General features: G+C 36.7%; 1 protein-coding gene across 1 annotated transcript; it reads right to left on the bottom strand.

The window, feature by feature from the left end:
- Window positions 1–947: 947 nt before the first annotated feature.
- LOC123553181 (organic cation transporter protein-like) lies at window positions 948–20635 on the bottom strand. The gene is made up of 10 exons (XM_045342928.2): window positions 20396–20635; window positions 18366–18585; window positions 15347–15450; window positions 14432–14586; window positions 5710–5878; window positions 5136–5354; window positions 4297–4523; window positions 2950–3131; window positions 2324–2475; window positions 948–1669 (listed from the first exon to the last, which is right to left on the bottom strand). Exons 1-10 carry the CDS (start codon window positions 20536–20538, stop codon window positions 1582–1584), a joined length of 1659 nt encoding a protein of 552 aa, XP_045198863.2. The 5' UTR covers window positions 20539–20635; the 3' UTR covers window positions 948–1581.
- Between the last annotated feature and the right edge of the window lie 1188 nt (window positions 20636–21823).

Below are 21823 nucleotides of genomic sequence, written 5' to 3'. Positions count from 1 at the left end.
AACCGTTCCCAAACAGTACAGTATATTTAAATTTCAAAGTAAAATTATTGATATTTCCACGCAGCAATATTCATTTATACATCTGGTTCAATATTTGACCTCGACTACGCAATGTTGACTATATGAGCCGCGCCATGGGAAGGCCAACATAGTGGCTTTGCGACCAGCATGGATCCAGACCAGCCTGCGCATCCGCGCAGTCTGGTCAGGATCCATGCTGTTCGCTTTCAAATTCTATTGCAGTTAGAGAAACCGTTAGCGAACAGCATGGATCCTGACCAGACTGCGCGGATGCGCAGGCTGGTCTGGATCCATGCTGGTCGCAAAGCCACTATGTTGGTTTTCTCATGGCACGGCTCATATATTTTCAATTGTTTTGTTGATATAAAAGAGTGCATTGGACTACTTGTCCTACTCCGTGGTTCTATTCACTACGATACGGGTTAAGGGCTCTATCTATTACGATACGGGTTCCGGGTCCTATTCACTACGATACGGGTACCGGGTTCTATCCAGTAGGACATTATAGGTATATATATCTTTAGTCCGTTATCATTGAAAGCAGCAGAGCAGCGAGAGCACTTTCATGAAAAGTAGGACTGGTTGAGTTTTCGTTAGCATTTGCCTTCCAATTGCGTAGTGTGTCATTTAACCCTGTCGAATTTAGCTGTTCAAACCAAAAATACCTGCGGAAATATCATCATTATTTATGATTCGTTTCCATTTTAAAATCCTGGATAATTAACCCTTTAGGTATGCTGTTTTATAATACTGGTTTCTCTTTAAATAGCAAAACTTATTGTATAATCAGTTTGTAGTTCTATCAGCAAAATAGACTAACATATATTACTGGCAAATATGAAATTAAATATCTTATGTTTAATCAGTAATATTTTTGTCATTACTAGTATAGTAATACATATGACTTTGATATTACTCAGGTTCTAGGGATCTCCAGAAATGGTCTTGATAAATAGTAATAAGTTTAAGATTCTATGTCTCTTCATTTCTGTTTTAGACTCTTCAGATATGATATTGAAAAAGAGTAACTAATGTCACGTTCTAGAGGTCTTGATAAAGTGTAACTAATTTAGTATCTAAGGCTCATGATCTGCACTGTTCGCCATTCAGTCAGTATCTTTTTGATAAGCACCCCTTTTAACAGTTAATGGTACTGTCGAAATTAGAAGATGGACAAGTTCATTATAGAAATTTAGCAGGGTAAGGGTTAAAATTTCTCCATGACAAATGAGTTTGTATTCGTTAGTGTTGGAGGTCGAATTTACCCATTGCCTTTGATTCGCCCTATCATTGACTTTCCTGTTTACATTTTTATCACCTTTTATTATATCACTATGTCAGCTGAAGCTTAATAGTATTGGAATACATGTATATAAAAAATCACAGTCAAAATATAAAAAAAAAATCAGAGTCAATAAAAAATTAGATATGTTTATTTCAGGTATTCGTTTGGTTAAAGCGATATTATTCCATTTTTCCATGTCGGGTGGTTGGAGTATATTTTCTGCAGCTGATACATCATATAAATATAAAATTACATCCTTATAGTACAGCTCTATATCACAGGTGAGTGCACGGTTCAAGGTCGTCCAATGCTTTGTTGACGTAAATTTCTTTCTCGTCTGCTTTTTCTTCCTCTTCTTCTTCCCTATGAAAAACGGGGGAAAACATGATTTTTTCTTTACAGAAGGAAAAATATAATTGCCTCCGTAGAAAGAAGTAAAGGTAGAGTGGCTTCACAGTAGAGACGTTAAGACAAATTGTGCGCTTCCATAAATAGGCAGTAAACGCTCTATTACTGTGATGATGAAATTCTTAAATAAAATGCCTGTGACATGTTTCAGATCATAAGAATAGTAAGTAGTGTTAAATTAGAAGTGAATTTTGTTTTAAATGGATGTATACATTCTCTAAGTAATATTTATAATTTATGGAGATATGTGAACTTACCGTACAATTTCATTCCCTGTTCTGATTGTGATATGCGATACTGCAGTCACTCTAAACTGGGAGTCTAGAGAGCTGTGCGATCTTATTGTTTAATATATTCAACTTTATTTTAGATCGATATCACTCTCCACACTTCATTTTCAGTTATATGTTTTGCCACGAGGCTATGTGAGAATATAGTTTCCTCTTTAATGCTGAGTGCCAAGCGAGGGAGACTATGGTACCATATTCACTACCTTTGGTGAGATGCAGCCAGGGAGTGAACACAAAACCTCTCTAACTCGAAGTGGTAGCTCTACCACTAGGGCAGCTTGGCGGTCCAACGTACTTTCTGTTCGATGTGAGAACTTACCTTCCAAACTTTATGCCTTGTTCGATCGTCTCTGGTAGATTACGATTCAGTGTCTCAGGAAGGTAAATGGCTAACAGACCCGCAATGATTGATAGAGTACCAAAAACAATCTGCGGCAGAGCTCTCCCAAAACCACCACCCACCAGGCGATCCTGAAACCCAAATTAATATTCACTTATATAGAAATAGTAAAATCATTTTATATCATTTTGAAGTAGTAACTTAAGTCCTCTGGATGATCGCCAGAAAGTTCACTGCACATGAAATTATTTTCTAAGGTCAATAGCAGTGTATGGAAGGTCAGTGGAGATAATTCAGAGCGTTATGGTTTGAACATCGTAGAGAACCGAAAGTGACCTCGGTTTTTCTTAACACCTGGACGGAATAGAAATCAAGTTAGGAAAACAGATACTGGCATATTCAGCACATACATTGTACTAACGATAGCCGAGCTCCAATAGATGTCCTTCATTAATTTCTCAAGTTTTCAACTCAATTCATTGTCATTATTATGTTTAGTTTTGCTGACTTTTATCTGTAAGCTATAAACAACTTCCTAACTATAGCCGAAGATGGAGTGTATGCATGAAGTATGAAGTTTGATATCCGTGGTAAAAAATACAAACCAGATCGGCAATATATGGAGCACTCATACCCCCTACACGGGCCAAGCAGGAGCTTGAACCCATCCCAGCGTTTCGTACCACAGTTGGAAATAATTCGGCCGAGTACACGTACACCATGGAGAAAGCAGCCGAAGCCCCAATTTTCCCAAGCATAGCTAGAACTGTTGTTGCAACACTGTATTCTGGAAAATAAATATTAGTACTAACCGCTTTTATCTGAAGACCAAACAAAGATACGCCAGTAACGCTCATAAAAATTACCACAGCAGAACAAACCGGTTTGAAGATCAACTTCACTGACTTTAAAATGAAATGTCAGTTATTCTATGATTTTGGTACTGTTCATACGTATATAAAACACTCTCAAAAGACATTCTTTCATATTTTCTTCCCAGCCAGCTAATCCATGTTTACTAATCATTGGACCGATATCTATTTAATATCTGCGTGACCGATAATGATTTGCCCATCGGTTTTAAGTCGGACTGATATCTTGTCTAACACCTTTTGCCCTCAACACCAACGCAAGCCCCTTATTACAATTTTTATGACTTTTAAATGCTTTATACTGAAATTGTAATGAATATTCATATACATTATTCTTAATAATAGTATTTCTGGAAATATTTGACAAATTCCTGAATAGTTACAATTTTGCACAAAAAGAATTAATATGTTGATTATTAGCTGAATGATAACTTTATTCAGTTGTAAAGTACAGTTCTCTACAATATCGTAACATTATAGCAAGGTTATGACGATCACATTTTCCTACGACATCTGGCCAATATTGGACTTATTTTGTTTTTGATGTTTTTAAAAACATACCTAAATGGTAAGGTATTAAGTTATTAACTGAATGCATTCTTAAAACTTCCTACCTTACACACATAACATTAGTTACTACAAATAAATTGGTGTGGTTCATATTTTTCATATCGGGCAGTCGGACCTATCTGCCAACATTCCGTCCGTTCACTTGGTTAAATCTAACTTTACTTACAAAATGTTCATGTTTATGTATTCCGTTCATAGCAAATTTTGTGACCAAATATTAATCGTAGCGGATTCTGTGATTTTGTCAGCAAATCGTTGTCATAGTAATTATGTTAACAGCCTTCATGATTTGCATTTACTAGACATTATTGTCTGTGTATGACATTTGAGAAGGTGTCGGCCGGTCGACGTTCCAACCTGGCGGGATCGACATCACTTCTATGATATATAACCAATTCAGAATTTTAATTAAAATATATTTCAAATTAAGTTTCACGCTCTAATAATGAAAGAGTTAAAATAAATGTATTTAAATGAAGCTAGATGGCTGTAAAAATGTTTGTATGCTACCTTCTCCGCCATATACAATCGTAAACACCGTTGCTAGGCAGCCGAGTCCACCTATTATCATGCTTCCCACTAGCAAAGGCTTTCGTCCTGTTCTGTCAAGAAGGACCAGGGTTATTGTGGTTGCCGGAAAGTCCATTAGGCCTTGAAGAAAGAAATTCAGGTACATGCTTCCACCTAGATCTCCACTGTTCAGAGCAAGTCCATAATACGCTAAACACACCACAAACCTGTAAATTAGCCGTTGAATTTAAATGATAGGCACTCCAGAACATTTATCTATGATTTAAAATAGTGTTCTAAATTTTTTGGTGTTTTAATCTTATTGCCCTTAATGATGACGGTGAATTTATGAAAGCATTCTATATTAATGTTAGGAAAGTATCTATATAATGTACAATACAATCCCAACCAGGACATGAATTTATATTTTTGTTGGTGATTGTTTATTGTGAACTGCTGAACACACAATATTGTGAAATTCAATAATTTGTGTTTCTCATTTTGTGCTTTGGTTACCAATAACCTTTTTCCACCACTACCACCCATTTTATCTATCCTTTATCCAATACAAGTAAAATGTACTTGTTGTTGGATTTTTTTAAGCAACCCGTCTACTATATTTTCTCTTACAGATTCTTTTTGTTACCGGCCTACTTTGCGATGCATGATTTTCTGGCTGTGTTTGGGGTACTCTGTGCTTCCGGGAAATTTACCCTTACCTTTTATTTTTATGAAAAAAATTCAGTAACTATAAAGCGCTGTCCGAAAAGGTATACATTTTAACAAAGATATTCAGTACCGCATTACCATTAGAATCTTGTTAATGTGAAAACATTTACCAGTTAAAAAAGATTATCAATGTACGTATGCACAAGACCCTAGATGTGAACAGGTGCCATATTTTCCCCTGATTAGGTTCCGGTACATCTTTAAACACCTTATCAAAAAACTTCTCAGGCAAAGTGATCTTGTCCCATTTCGCGGCTTTACGAATGACTGCCTTTGACTCCTCAAGTTTGCCTTGGGTATACAGCCATCTAGGTGACTCCGGGAAAACACTGAAATGACAACATATCTTAAATTATTTGAAGTAGGAACGTTTTAACTTCTTTCCTGTGTCATTTTAGCTGTTGAATGATAAAATAGCACTGTATCATTTGGCAATGTGCTTCTTTGATTTTATGCAAAAGCTACATAAGCGTCACATACCTTCCAAACTTGAAATGTGCGATGTGAACATATAGATGTTATTTAAGACTCATGCTCACAGTTCTAACTAAACTTTTAGCAAGAATAGCGCTAATAACTTATTTTCAAAATAACTATTTCTTAATGATTTTGTATTTATTTAGTTTCTAGTCAGTTCTGTTGCGTTAAAACATCCTCTCATAAGCGGTTTTCTAAATGACTTACAACCAGAAAATCTGGAAGAGAATGCCCGGCGCTGCACAAACGATCTGTAAAGTACTCCAGTCTCGAATAGCGTAACCAAGTCCGGCCAATATCAAGTTTCCAACCATCCAGTAATAACCACCAACAAGACCGGGAAATCGTCTCATAGATGGCCCAACAAATTCCATTCCTAGCAGAGAAATGGATTAAGTTTTATGACAAGACCGATCTGTAAAACTCATGACTTGTATGATTCGGTAGCTGAAAAGTAACTGTCGTGACAAAAATGTAATGAAATGAGTACTAAATAATTGTGGACATATGGACATAAGTTGAACAAATGTTCTATCGTTTCTCTCTGATTTTGACAGTAGCAACATAATTATATTATTATCTATTTTTTAATAACAGTAGTATAGGCGTCACTTTGTGTCTAAACAATCGGGCGCCATCTTGGATGACCTAGTTACTATAATTAGTAACTCATTTGCATATAAGAATTCGTAATAAGTGCGCGTGTGCGGCGGCCATTTTGAATTCTAATGACGTATTTATGAAAATGCTTAGGAATGTCTTGTATACTTATCTAGGGCGTGTTCGCGCATTTCGAGGGTCAGCCCTACAGGTCACAATAGCCTAAATATTTTTCCCTTTATATTCTATATAAAACTGACTTTTTTCAAAGAGCTAGCAAACAGAGCTAGACCCATTTCAGAGAACAAATCATTTTAAAGAGTTATGATAAAACTGATATAAAATGAAGAGAAAAGTAGGGGTCATGTATCTTCTAAGAGAGATTTCTCTGGTCACATTACTGTAAACTGACATCAAAATCACACTTCTGTGACCCAGAAGTACTACTCATACTAAAATTGAGCTTGACTTCACCGAATACAACATGCTCTCCCACGTTTCCTACCAAAATGTCAACAATACATCCACAGTGAAATTTAAACAAAAACTAGCCTCAACTTAGACCTCTGTTAAGCGAAAAATTAGTATTCAAATACTTGACAGCCATTACGCGACTAGACCAGATGGCTCACACGCTGGTTCCTTTTAGTTTAGTTAGGCCCGGAGATAACAAGAAAACAAAGCTATACGCATGCGTTATAAAGAACCTCTAGTATAAAAATCATTCGAAAGAAAATGTATAATATAATTACGTACTGCTGACCAGTCATTAAAAATATACGAGAATACCTATTTATAAAATGAAATTATGAGACAAAATAGTAGAAATGTTAATTATAAAAATACAGTAACTCATTTCTGTATAAGTACTTATAACGAGGCGGTCATTATGGGTGTTTTTCTTTGAAAATAGTAACCAAATTCATCTAACGCTACATCTTATACATAAAGATTTTTTAGCGTTACTGCCTATCAAAAACTATTTTCAATAGAAACGTAGTTTATCAATCACATAAAGTCTAATGAAATCAGCCTTAATTTTAACTAGTAATTAAATTCTCAAAATTGACAGCCCCGCGTCTCAAAAATCGCGCTATTCAGTCAGCTCTATTTTAAAATTGTAATTAAAATCTAATAAATATACATTAATGCCCAAAATTTAAATTAGAATGTAATATATATGATGGCAGCTCCAATCACTTCCACCACCTCCACTACCACCACCGCTACCACCACCACCACCACCACCACCACTACACCACCACCACTTCCACCACCTCCACCACCTCCTCAACCACCACCACCACCACCACCACACTACCACCACCACCACCACCACTACCACCACCACCTGCTCCACCACCTCCTCAACCACCACCACCACCACTACCACCACCACCTGCACCACCACCACCACACCACCACCACCACTTCCACCACCACCACCACCTCCTACACCACCACCACCACCACCACACCACCACCACCACGTCCTCCACCAACACCACCACCTGCACCACCACCACCACTAACACAACACCACCTCCTCCACCACCACCACCACCACCACCACACCACCAACTCAACCACACCTCCACCACCACATCACCACCACCACCACCACCACTTCCTTCACCACCACCACCACCACCACCACCACCTCCACCACCACACCACCAACTCAACCACACCTCCACCACCACATCACCACCACCACCACCACCACTTCCTCCACCACCACCACCACCACCTCCACTACCACCACCACACCACCACCACCACCTCCACAACACCACTACTTACACCACTTCTACCATCTCCACTACCACCAACACTACCACCACCACCACCACCACCACTACCACACCACCACCACCACACCACCACCACCTCCACCACCACACCACCTCCACCACCACCACCACCACCACCTTCACCACCAGTACCACACCACCACCATTACTGACAATAATTCTGACAGCAAAATATGTCTTAAAAGCGTAAGAATGACATTTAAAATTTGTAAGAACACAAAGCAGTGTCTTGTTGTATGAAAATAATTTTACATCTGCTTCACAAATGAATAAGTGCTCTCTATGTCACCAGTCATTCTCTAGGCGCGACGCCATGCTGAGACATCAACGTAATAAGCATTGGAGTGACGACCACACTGGGAATTATTCACCATCATTACAAATATTGAACACTTCAAGAGAGATGAAGTTTCAACATCCATTTTCTATGGTGGTTTCAGGACCAAGTGGTAGTGGAAAAACTGAATGGACAAGAAAACTGTTATCATCAAGTCTTGTAAGACCTCAGCCTCAGCGTATCATATGGTGTTTTGGACAATGGCAACCATTGTATGATGAACTTCAGCGTGAAATTTCCGGGATCGAATTTGTACACGGTATTCCAGACTACCTAAACGATTCCCAATATATAAATGTCAATCGAAGGAACCTGCTGGTCTTTGACGACTTGATGACTGAAGCTAAATGCGATCAAAGAATTGCTGATCTCTTTACCAAGGGCAGTCACCACAGGAACATATCTGTCGTATATCTCACCCAAAATTTGTTCCCTCAAGGTAAAGCTTGCAGAGATATCGCTTTGAATACGCAGTATCTGGTGCTATTTAATAATCCTATTGACAGACAACAAGTTGCTACATTGGCAAGAAGAATTTACCCTTCGTCTAGTAACATCTTTATGAAACGGTTTGAACGAGCGACATCAAGACCGCACGGTTATTTGGTAATAGACTTAAAATCGAGCACCCCAGAACAACACCGTTTACGCGATAACATTTTCGACGCGAACAATCCAGAAAAGAGAAAACGAACAGATGATGAATATAAACAAGAAGACTATTTCAATGGAGAAGGATACTTATCGGACAAAAATGATGACAAGGATGAAGATGAGGAGGAGGATTATGATGACCATGATGATGATAGTGATGATGAAACAGAAAATAGAAATAATGACACAAGCTTTGTAAAGAAACGATCTTTGATCAAGGGACCTCCCGGTAAACGTAGAAAAGTTGAGATTATAGAAGAGCGATCACGCCGTGAGATATGGGATAAGCGTTTTCAGGGTCCTCTCAGACAATCTATTAAAGAACAATTCAGAGCTAAAGTTAAAAACTATACGGAACAAGGGCTCTCTTTTGAAGAAGCTTACCGTCGCACCGCTAAGGACAAATTGCCTCAACTAAGAAAGAGACTGAGACAAAATTATGCCCGATTTCTAATTGACTTTTATGAGCTACAAAACGATCCTACTCAGCAGCAGATTCTACAGTCGGCTAAAAAACTAAGAAGTCAGCACGACATGACTGTCAAAGAATCTATTCGACAAGCCATTGCGCTTAGAAAAGACCTTTTTGTTGAGTTGTGGCCCGATCATGAAAGCAAAGAAGAATATTCAATGGATGATAATAAAGAAGCTAATGACGATCAGGAATCGGATGATGATGAATGAACGTTGTAAGAAGGATTGGCGTGCTTTAACTTTCAACACGCCAAAATGGGCTCCATAGAGGTATACGATTATAAACAAGAAAAATGGGTACCGGATAAACCGGACCCGGAAAAATGGATACAACATTTCAAAGACCTGAGGGACGGATACGTACAGCCTGATCATATGGGCCGTTATATAGTTGGTAGCGGTGCTCATCTTAGGAAAATGGCCGAATTAAAAGAGGAACGAGAAAGGGAAGCAATGAAACAAGAACAAAAAGGGGAAGATCTCCCCGTAGTAAAACTCGTGACACCCGTAGCCCAAGCGGTTGATATTGCTAGGTCGGAAATAAGACGGTCACGAAAGCATAGTGATCTGAAGCGACATAGGGATAAAATGTATACACCTTTGAGTCGTGATTTAGACAGCCCACGACGTAAGAAAAATCGCGAAAGCATGACCGAAGATACTATAGATTGGAACACCTATACATTTTAAAATGAATAACTACGAACTCGAGGAAATGTTAAAAGAGTACCCTGTGACAATATGCGCCGCGGACCAACTTCAAATACGTAGAGGACAATACGTCATTTCGAATACAGACACGAGCCAGGGATCAGGAAAACATTGGGTGGCCTTTTATTTTCCAAAAAGAGGGCCCGACAAATTTTTCGATTCACTAGGTAATAGACCAGAGCACTACAAAGTTCATTTTGAGCAAGCGTTAAAGAAGCGTTATTGGATGAACCTCAGTCAAATACAGGATACAGATTCAAACATATGCGGGCTGTATTGCGTATATTATATTATGAACCGATGTTCCGGACGAAAAATGAAGGACATTTTAAAACCGTTTGATGTGTATCGCAAGAAGTCGAATGATGAATTTATTGTTTCTTATTTTAGTTGATACATGTAGCCTGTTTTAGTAATACAAGCTTTGGCAATAAAAAATTAAAAGAACAATATGTCTTTGTTATTTATAACCTATAAATTCGAATTTGATTTGACGGAAAAGATTAGGCGTCGGTAGGTGTACACAAATTAAACGACATATTCCTTTATTGTATTTTATTTCGTTTCACAAATCCATATTATGCTTTTTAATAAGCGTCTCTCGCAGTTCTAAATGAAGAACTACATCAATGATATCTACAGTAAAATAAAATCATGTTTATTATTCTTTTCTCGGACTGGAAAGCAATCGTATTTAAATTCTTAGCCACCCCATCGTATCACATCGTTGACATAAAGCGCTATTTCCTCGTTCTCAGGAATATAAGTCATCCAGTCACTTTCGCCCCAGTATTGAAATTCATCTGATGAAAACGACGATCAAAGTGTCTTTTAAAGATATGCTATTTTGCTTTAATCACTGTTTTATGCATAGGTTGGAAAAATTTTGTGTCGTTATTTTACTAAGAGCCATTCTATACGTCTCATAATCCAACATGTAACATAACGGTATATACGGTCTTTCTACACAGTCAGAAAATAGTTTTCTACAGAGATCCGATGGTAACACAGCCATCACTTACACTATTTAAAACTGCCTCTTTAGCCTGTCTTTCATACAAATTTCGTGTAATGATCAATACAATTCAGCAACAAGTTCAACGCTTTAAAATGCTCTTTTCTACCAATTTCTGTTTGCATGATGATCACAGAGCATAGTTAGTACATCTATGTAGATATTTCCGGGTCCTTCGGGTTCCGTACTGATGTTACAGGGGCAATAGGAATTTGGTTGCAAGCTATGTTCGCACCACTTGAGTTCTATTTTCGGATGATATTTGCTCATGTATTTTCGGAGCATATATACCCATGTAGAGTAATTCATATCGAACTCTATTCTCGTTTTTGTTATGTCCTTGTACTGAACATAGAGACATCCCTTCGCTTCCAGAAAGTCGCGTAAAGCATACTCTATGTCTACCAAATAATGTCCGTCAGGCAAATTAATCTCCATGTCCGTATACGGATCACAAGTGTGGATGATGGAGAAGTCTACATTCGAATTCGTCCTGTTTCTTATATAGCTTGTCAATAATTCTACCCACATGTCTTCCGAAAACCCAAAATGTACTTTACTGTAATGCGCTTCGTAAAGCCATACTTTGTGATGTACTGGACACACTTCCTTTAGGTCAGCAGCGAAGGAATTCATCATATTCTCGAATACTTTCGAGCTATTTTCCATGATTTGACTTCTGAATGATTTTGTCTGATGAAAGCGCTATTATATACACGCCACAAAGCCTCGATTTCAAAAGGAGGCTTGTATTTGTAGTAAGAACGGTATTTATCTCAATTCTGATTGGTCAATTAAAATAGTAATACTGGATTAAACCGGTAAAAACCAGACAAGAGGCACTTATTTTCAATAATTCTTATTTAAAGGACAAATATTAAACTTTCCCTTCGGTTTTATCTCAGTATTGGAAAACAAAGTCGATCCGTGTTATCGCTTGTCAAAATTCTGCTTCCTGATTGGTTGTAGGTAGCGAAGTGTTATATACTGGAGTTCTACAGGTAAATATCATTCGATTTAAGGATCTCAGGTAGAGCGCACATCACGGTTTATGCTGTATGAACGATTAAATTAGGTATTTCTATTTCATTTTTCGTATCGGGTTTATTAAAGACATTTTGCTATAATAATTTCTATACTTATGTATAAAGCGTTAACGCGCTGTTTAAAATCGATAAATATGTACACTATAGCTTGGAGTAGACGTAAAGCGATACGGGTCTTAACCTGTCAGGTGTATTGGGAAAATGTTACCGCTTGTCAAAATACTGCATTCCGATTAGCTGATGGTAGTGAAACGATATTTCTATTCAACCATCTAAAGATTTGATTCATGAGGCGAATTTATCCGGACAGGTAAATTGTATGAACGATTAAATTAGGTATTTCTGTTTCATTTTCGTATCGGGTAAATTCATGACATTTTGCTATAATCATTTCTATAATTATGTATAAAGCGTTAACGGCGCTGTTTAAAATCAATATATGTGTAGCGTGGAGTAGACGTAAAGCGATACGTGTCTCAACCTGTCAGGTGTATTGGAAAAACGTTACCGCTTGTCAAAATAATGCATTCCGATCGGCTGTTGGTAGTGAAACGATATTTCTATTCAACCATTGATTCATTAGGCGAATTTATCCGGACTGGTAAGTTGTATGAATAATTTAGTTAATTATTTCTATTGTATTTCGTATCGGGTTTATTAAAGAAATTGTAATCATTATATTAATGCGCTCATAAATCGCGCTACGTAAAATCATCGTATTTGTACGTTATAGTACGGATTTAAGCCTGTCAAAATAGTTTATTCTCTGATCAGTATTCAGACTTACCGTTGTCATTTGCAGAAGAGAACGCCTGATCCCCGCAAAATTCGTCTGCGCCGGTGAAAGTGTTAACGGTAAAGTTTTCCATGTCACCCGTATGAATTCCAATGGATGACGGCTGTGCACTCTCTTATATACGATTCACTTTCTGAATTCGCGATGTCATTCGTTAATAATATTGAGCGTTGATTGGTTAAAATTTCGACGTTTTCATTGGTCAAAACGACTTTATTGGAGACGTTTTATTGGTTCGTTTCCCTGCCTTCTGACTGGCTATTTTATGTTTAGAAACGACGGTATTAATCTGTATTCTAAACGGATAAAGAGTGTTGGTTCATTTTAGCGTGGGATATCAACGGGTTTACATCCGTTGAGTGCGTAATGGTTTGTCTTTTAATTTCATTTTATAAATAGGTATCCTTGTATAGTTTTAATGACTGGTCAGCAGTACGTAATTATATTATACATTTACTTTCGAATGATTTTACTAGAGGTTCTTTATAACGCATGCGTATAGCTTTGTTTTCGTGTTATCTCCGGGCCTAACTAAACTAAAAGGAACCAGCGTGTGAGCCATCTGGTCTAGTCGCGTAATGGCTGTCAAGTATTTGAATACTAATTTTTCGCTTAACAGAGGTCTAAATTGAGGCTAGTTTTTGTTTAAATTTCACTGTAGATGTATTGTTGACATTTTGGTAGGAAACGTGGGAGAGCAGGTTGTATTCGGTGAAGTCAAGCTCAATTTTAGTATGAGTAGTACTTCTGGGTCACAGAAGTGTGATTTTGATGTCAGTTTACAGTAATGTGACCAGAGAAATCTCTCTTAGAAGATACATGACCCCTACTTTTCTCTTTATTTTATATCAGTTTTATCATAACTCTTTAAAATGAGGAAAGGATTTGTTCTCTGAAATGGGTCAAGCTATGTTTGCTAGCTCTTTGAAAAAAGTCAGTTTTATATAGAATATAAAGGGAAAACTATTTAGGCTATTGTGACCTGTAGGGCTGACCCTCGAAATGCGCGAACATGCCCTAGATAAGTATACAAGACATTCCTAAGCATTTTCATAAATACGTCATTAGAATTCAAAATGGCCGCCGCACACGCGCACTTATTATGAATTCTTATATGCAAATGAGTTACTAATTATAGTAACTAGGTCATCCAAGATGGCGCCCGATTGTTTAGACACAAAGTGACGCCTATACTACTAATAACACTTAAACAAAAATATGTTGATTAAACTGAAAATCTTTTAGCTTTACTTCTTTTATTGTCTGTAGATTTTTACAATATTCCTATTCATATTTAAAAAAAAAAAGAAAAATCATGAGTACTAAATGGTAGAAAAATCATTGATTATTTAGGAGATGCGTTGTTTATTGCCTTTAGATTTACGGTATCAATGCGTTTTAAGTACTGATAAGAAACCTTGCGAAATTAGTTACTGTTTTCTGGACAACTGGCTTTCGGTCAAAAATAAATGAATTTCTTACCCATAACATAGGATGGCATAAAATTTCCGACAGAGAAAAATCCGACACAAAACGTCAAGAAGACATACACAACGTAGCTTGGTGTCCAGGCAATGCCCATCGCCGCCAGAAAGTAGAAGATAGAAGAAATACATAGTGTGGGCTTCCGACCAAACCTGAACATTTAAGGACATGTATTCAGGATGAGCGTACGTTTTGTTTTTGCTTAAGTATATGAGCCGTGCCATGAGAAAATCAACATAGTGGGTATGCGACCAGCATGGATCCAGACCAGCCTGCGCATCCGCGCAGTCTGGTCAGGCTCCATGCTGTTCGCTTTTAAAGCCTACTGGAATTGGAGAAAATGTTAGCGAACAGCATGGATCCTGACCAGACTGCGCGGATGCGCAGGCTGGTCTGGATCCTTGCTGGTCGCAAACCCACTATGTTGGTTTTCTCATGGCACGGCTCATATAGAGATCGAAATATACGAACACTTGCTAGTACTTTATGCCTGAAAAAAATCCTGAAAACTGGAGTTAAAATGCTGATGAAAATTAGGCCTTGCTTTAACGTAAACATTGAACAAGATTTTGTCACTGTACATTTCATTTATAAATATCAGTGGGAGAAAGTGGTTTAGTTTATACGGAAACTGGTTTCAAATACTTTCAAACATTTATTTTAGTTTGATTTCAACATTTAACTATTCAGTTTTATGACACTGTATTTTATTTATGATTAGTTTTAATCTGTTAGAATTTGAAAGGGTACTGAATAGATTATAAACAAAAAGGTGAGAATGGCAAAAAAACGGGACATCTAAATCTTTAAAACTACATGTATGTGAAAAGTATAAAAGAAGTTGTTGCATTTACATAACATTTAAAATGTAATATCATAAAAGAGATGGGAATTTTTGATATTGTAAGTTACCTATCTGAAAAGATTCCAGTCAGGAAGGAACCAGCCAGGAGTCCTCCAAAGAAAACCATCTGAGCATTGGACTTCAGAATGCTCCTATCACACACCATGTTTAACTATAATAACCGGCAAGAAATACATGAAATAAGATTTATTGGTGGAATTAAATTTTACTTCATTTTGATTCTTGTCATTATTAATTTTTGTTGAGTTTAACGTCACAACGACAGAGTTATGGGTCATATTATGACTTTCCAGCTTTTGGTGGTTGAGGAAGACCCTAGGTGACTCCCGTGTATCATTTCACGGGCGGACACCTTGGTAGAGCCACCGGCTTTCTGTACGCCAGCTGAAACATTTTAATGAAGATATTGCCATATTCACAGTTGTGTAACCTATACTGAACGCAACTGTACACAAATCTTGGTATTTCATTCCGTCGAGAAATTATGGTGACCGGTTGCGTCCATTTTAAGCCCGTGAGAACTTTTATCGTCTGTGTATAAAATGTCGCGGGCAATTTACGAAATCGCGAGATTTTCTGTCGAAATCGTATAAAATAAGCGAGGAACATATAAACCGCAATATTTTATAATAGTTTTTGGAAACAGCAAGGAACATTTTGTCTCCGGTGGCCGGTAGCGTTCAGGATTTGATTCTACACTTTATCTCTCGTCAGTCTATAAAAAGTCGAGAAACAGAATAAAATCCGCGACATTTTTTGTAATTTTAGTGGAAATTCTACAAAAAGTCGAGAGTAAAAATAAAGCCGACTTTTTGTTTCTCAACGGTCTCATAAAATGGTCTCTTAAAATGTCGCGGCGAAAAATAGCGAGTTTTTACCCGCGACTTTCTATGGGAGATGTTTCTAGGCATAAAAACGAGAGACTTAAATGTATAAACTCGACTTTTATAAGGTACGCATCAAAAAAAAAATATCGCGGATTAAAATGACCGCAATCGGCTACCTAAAATAATAATATGTTTGCCTGGCTTATTCCACTACGTAGACAGAAAATGTCGCGAATTCGACTTTTTATGAAAGAAGTGTGACAGAAAAACTCAAGAGTTTCTCTTGGCCGCGATATTTTATACAATTTCGACATAAAATATCGAGGATTTGAAAGTTGCTCGCGATATTTTATAAACTGACGGTAAAATTTTTGCGGCTTTCCACTACAGTCCATGAACAGGCTCAATCAAACCGAGCCAGCAACATTTTCGTTTTTGTCGTGTTGAGCGACCTGTGGAGTTTCCACTTTTTCTATTTTAAAATGGACGCTATCGGCCGCCATAAGAAATAAACTCTCTGCAAAATAAGATAAAACGAAAAGGCACAGAAATAGAAATGATAAAATATCGACATGCGAAATGAAAACAGTTTAAAAAGATAATGTTCGGAATAAAGAAAAGACGAAAAAACAAGTGTTTATACGACATAAGACAACAATGCCATGCAAAATACGTAGAATATAAGCAAATTCCCCGATAATCAAGCAAGAATCAAAGTACGTCATAAATAAGAAAGCAAATTACGGAAACACAAACTTTTAAGTACAGAAACTAAAAGGGAAAACGATGTGGTATAGTATATTCCGTTATAATTTTAATGTCTGACAACGACTTTCTTTTGTTATAATGTCATGTCACTTTATGTGTGATTTTTGTAAAACAAAACAAAAAAAGATGCAAATACGGAGTACTTGTCACGTTATTTAAGTAATAGATTTGTAGTTGTAAATCATTGAAGCAGCAAAAAGCGCGAAAGTGGAACAAATATACCTGTAATACAGATTAAATTTGCGTCACTGCACAATTTGCGTTCACCATAAACGCTGTCTTGATTTATTTAAGATCTAGCACAGTCTGTTTTACTTGGATCTACGCGTTGATTCTTCTTTGCGCTCGATCCTAGTTCTTTCAACCTTAATTCACATCAGCGATGCTTCGAGCAAGTTAAAATTTCTTTAAGGTAGTTCTGCACGTTTGATAAACCGGAAGTGATGGCGTAACGTCATTTATCAGGAAAACGTAGAGTAAAGCCTGGATTCGGCGTACGGAAATGAAAATCATTTTATGAATGTGAGTAAATTTATTATAATGGCACTATTGCTATATTTCTAAAGTCAAAATATGATATTAAAACATATGACACATTAAAAAAATCAAAATAATGTCTAAAAATTAGCGTGAAATGTCCGGTTCACTTAAATCATAGTCAAATATCTCAAAAATAAGCACACGGACCTATACATTCTATTTCACCAAATTATAGGTTATGAGTTTATTTACAATTGTGAGAAGTTTCATCAAAATCTGCATTGTAGAAAAATTTCTATTCGCGAAAATGTTATGAAAGTTATGATTTTCCCATAGACTCCCATTATGAAATATTGCGCGAGTGCCATTTTTTCAAATCAGTCTAGCAAAAAATCAAGCACACGTCCCTATCTTTCTTATTTGCTGAATTTTCTAGGTATATTCAAAAGTTTTGAAAAAATCAGAATTTACTCAAATTCTACAATGTAGAAAAAATAAATGGAGGGCGAGGCTTCAGCCGACCCCACATATACTTCCTTGGATGATCACTAACAAACCCTGTAATTGATTTCTTTTATCGACCACTTATTTTTAGCCTAGAATGACATGAAAATCTACTGACCCTTCACAGAAATAGGGTCTCACCACGTGACTACCTTTTATGCAATGAAAATGCTAGAATTTTGTGTGAGGTAAAACAAAACAGTGTAATCATTTTGCGTTGTAATATTATTCTGAATGTCCGCGAATTTACCACGATCGTGACTTCACTCTATTCTGCCATATACCGTACTAAGAGTCGTGCACATAAGTGTTCGCTTGCAGGATAAATCAGAACTGCATTTTTCTACGAAAGCTGTTGCACCCAAAGTTGGGTTCCGGTTTGAACCTGCCAACTTTTAGTTTTTAAGTTTCATATCTTATCCACTACGTTGTCCCTACCAGTAACTCTGTCATACATTTGAATTCTGGGAGAATTTGAAGCACTTACATCTGCTGCCAAGGAAGATTGGTAAACAGAAGTGTCGTACACCCATTTCTTGCACTTTCTCAGAGAAATGTGCCCATTTTCTGATACTGTTCTATAGTTGCATTGATCATATTTGAATTTCTCTGTAGTTGGTGCCAGAGGGATTGTCCTGTTTATAACGTCAAGGTGACGGTCATTCTGAACAGCGTAGGTGTCGTTTTCCCATCCAGGTAGAGCACACCTGCCAAATTAGAATAAAAATAAAACGCCAAGGCATAAAAATGATGAATGATCTATTTCAGGCCTACCTCTAAAATGCGAACAGATAAAATTACTTGGTTTAATTATTTTGTTTGTAATATTATGAATTCACCTTGTAAAATACAAAAACGTAGGCATATAATAAGATATGGAAATAATGAATATTTTCACACACAAAAGCACATTACTGGCTTGTAACAAACATCTCGTTTAGAGAGTATGCTGCCCTTTTCTACAACAATCTAACTATTCAAAAAGAGCAAGGAGGCTTCTGTAATCGGAGCGTGTTAATTATCATGCACTACATTATACGTATATCCTCTCATTGAAATTACTAACAGTCTTTTGGAGAAGTTGCCAATATGTGTTACCGACGGTGGCTATAAAAACAATCTAGACAGGTTGTCTTATTGCTGACTTCGCAATAAGTTGATGAAAGCGGACCTTTTGTATTTTTGATATTTTCTGTTGTTTGACTGTGTATAATATAGAGATTACAGAAATGATACCATTACATCTTTATCATCGAAACATTTTTACATTGGCTATAAATAAACAGCTGGAGCGTTAAAAAATGACAAGATAAGAATTTCGAATATACAAACAGCTGGTTGCTTAATCAATTTCTGAAAATAATTTTAACTGGAATTATTTTAAAAATAAAACTTTTCTTATCATGTACATGTAGAATTGAGGCAACTAACTGCATAGCTTGCATTCGTCCACTCTTCCACGGACGCCTCCATTGCCCACCAAATTTTACAAGAAACCCTGAGTAACAAAATACGTTGCCTAAATATGTAGCAATCATCCACTCGCTTTTCGTTGACTTTGTTTTAATTATTAGTAGAAATGAAGTCAGTTATTATTCCAGTACTTATTCATTGGACATATGGATACTTCTAAACTAAAGAAAGTGATGGCATAGTTAAACTGTTTGCGTACATTGCTTCAATATGTTAGTATTCGGTTGAAAAATAAACCGGGGGCCTCCGTGGTCGAGTGGTTAAGGTCGTCAACTTCAAACTACTTGTCCCTCATCGTTGTTGGTTCGAAACTGCGATCAGAGTGTAGGTTTCTTTCATGGTGGTCATGGAATAAATTAAAGAAAAAATAGGATTATGAGATAAAGATATTTCAATATTTCATTACAATGTATCTGGTATAATGAGATCTTCATTAAAAGTATACTTTGGTTCAAAGATGAGGAGAGATTGCTAAAACTAAAAAAAATGCCAAGTCGACTGCTTTCAAAAATTTACGTGAAAGATGAAGGTAAAGGAAAGGACGCGAAATTATAATCATGAAAGTTAGCTCAATTTAAAAGGAATCATGTTCATAAATTTGATAACCATTCTTTAGGATTGTCTAACATTTCTGCAATGAAACATGTTAGAAGTATTTTATATAAAAGCTCCTTAAGGCCTTGCTATGGTGGAGACATACAGTGATATTTATTTGATCGAAAATGAGATAGCAAAACCTTTTTAAGTAGTCTTTTTAAGTTCACGAAAAAGGTGGCCATACTGCAATGTTTTATTTCTTATTATTGCTTGATAGTTGTTTTCATTGCTCATATTGTTGTTTTTGCGTAATTTTTCCATTTTGAATGGTTTTGTTGTTTATGTGTGTTGTGCGCGAACGTGTACGTATGTTCGTGTGTGCCGATGTGTTTTTGCATGTACATGCGTGAATGCTCTATTGTCTTTTCTAATCCGTTCTTTTAACATAATGTAAAAAAAGAAATGCCTTTATAATTACAAGAAAACTAAAATCACTAACAGACCTACCTGTGATCAGGAATTCCAAGAATAAAGAAAGAGTTGATAAACAGAAACCCAGAATAAACGCTAGTGAACGATCCAACATAAACGATGTATTTTGAGAATAAGCCAAAGTCTCCAATTTCTTTGTATACTAGATCAAAATTCATTTTTACGACGACTGTTATTATGACAGTTTTAAATTGACTCTGAAATATACTGTTGTTTTCAATGCATATAATTAATGCCTACGCCCCTTTCGGAGTTCTACTCATCAGAATATAGATAGATAGAAGAGTTTACGCTAATTAAAATGTACAATGAAAGGCCAACGAAAATAGAATCTAGAGACATTGTTGTTTCGTTTCATTTCACAGTGATTCAATTCGAAAGAGAGATATTTACATAACTATCCTAGCTGTCGCGACGGAAACAGTATGAAATATTGTAGGACGGTAGTATTAGTTATAAATAAATTATTTTCCAGGCCATACATTGTTAATTGCCCGCTCTGCAAACTGTGTACAGAAACCGTTGCCGAACATCTGATTTTGTTCTGTACTGAAAACGATACATTGAGACAAGTTTTCTGGAGAAAAGTACATGAATTATTACCAAATGAACATTTTTGCCAATTAGATTTTCGAAATCAAATACTGGAAATGCTCTCTGGCTTCCCAACTATGAGTATCAGCGACTCTCAAAGAACTTGCTGCTATAAAATAGTTGTGCGCTTTACTCATCATCTCACAAAATCTTTGATTTCCTAGGTGCCTTTTACTTAAGGCAATTCATTAAAAACATAATATAGACAGTATACATATATGAGCCGTGCCATGAGAAAACCAACATAGTGGCTTTGCGACCAGCACGGATCCAGACCAGCCTGCGCATCCACGCAGTCTGGTCAGGATCCATGCTGTTCGCTAACAGTTTCTCCAATTCCAATAGGCTTTAAAAGCGAACAGCATGGATTCTGACCAGACTGCGCGGATGCGCAAGCTGGTCTGGATCCATGCTGGTCGCACACCCACTATGTTGGTTTTCTCATGGCATGGCTCATATATTATGATTACGTATTATAAACGACTCTGTTGGAATGATATATGTGTCACACACTGTCAGATTTTAATATTATGAAACATCCTTTAATGAAAATCATATGCAGTATAATTCTATAGTGCCTAACTTATCTTATGTGAACATAAAATGTTTGTGCTATATTATTACGATAAAAACTTTGTATGACACAACAATTCGTGCATTATTTGTCTTTTCAATCTTTTATTTTCGCTCTAAGACAAATAACGCACGGATTTACTTATGAATAATGAGAAAATACTTTAACATTTTCATTATATGGTCTAATATTTTCGACTTTCGAGAGTAGGCCATTATTAAAGTGAATATGTTAGAGCTTATTGAAAAACGAAACTTAATTCATGTAGTTATAGT

This window comes from Mercenaria mercenaria, chromosome 4, assembly GCF_021730395.1.
Source record: "Mercenaria mercenaria strain notata chromosome 4, MADL_Memer_1, whole genome shotgun sequence".
NCBI lineage: Eukaryota > Metazoa > Mollusca > Bivalvia > Venerida > Veneridae > Mercenaria > Mercenaria mercenaria.
The sequence above is the reverse complement of the archived record's forward strand: the minus strand, read 5'-3'. Positions and strand labels throughout refer to the sequence as shown.

Coding starts and splice junctions, on each gene's coding strand:
- LOC123553181 (XM_045342928.2), bottom strand. CDS start 20,538: ATGAATTTTGATCTAGTATACAAAGAAATTGGAGACTTTGGCTTATTC. Junction 14,587..15,346: donor ACTGGAATCTTTTCAGATAG/GTAACTTACAAT, acceptor TTAAATGTTCAG/GTTTGGTCGGAAGCCCACAC. Junction 3,132..4,296: donor GATTGTATATGGCGGAGAAG/GTAGCATACAAA, acceptor TTTATTTTCCAG/AATACAGTGTTGCAACAACA.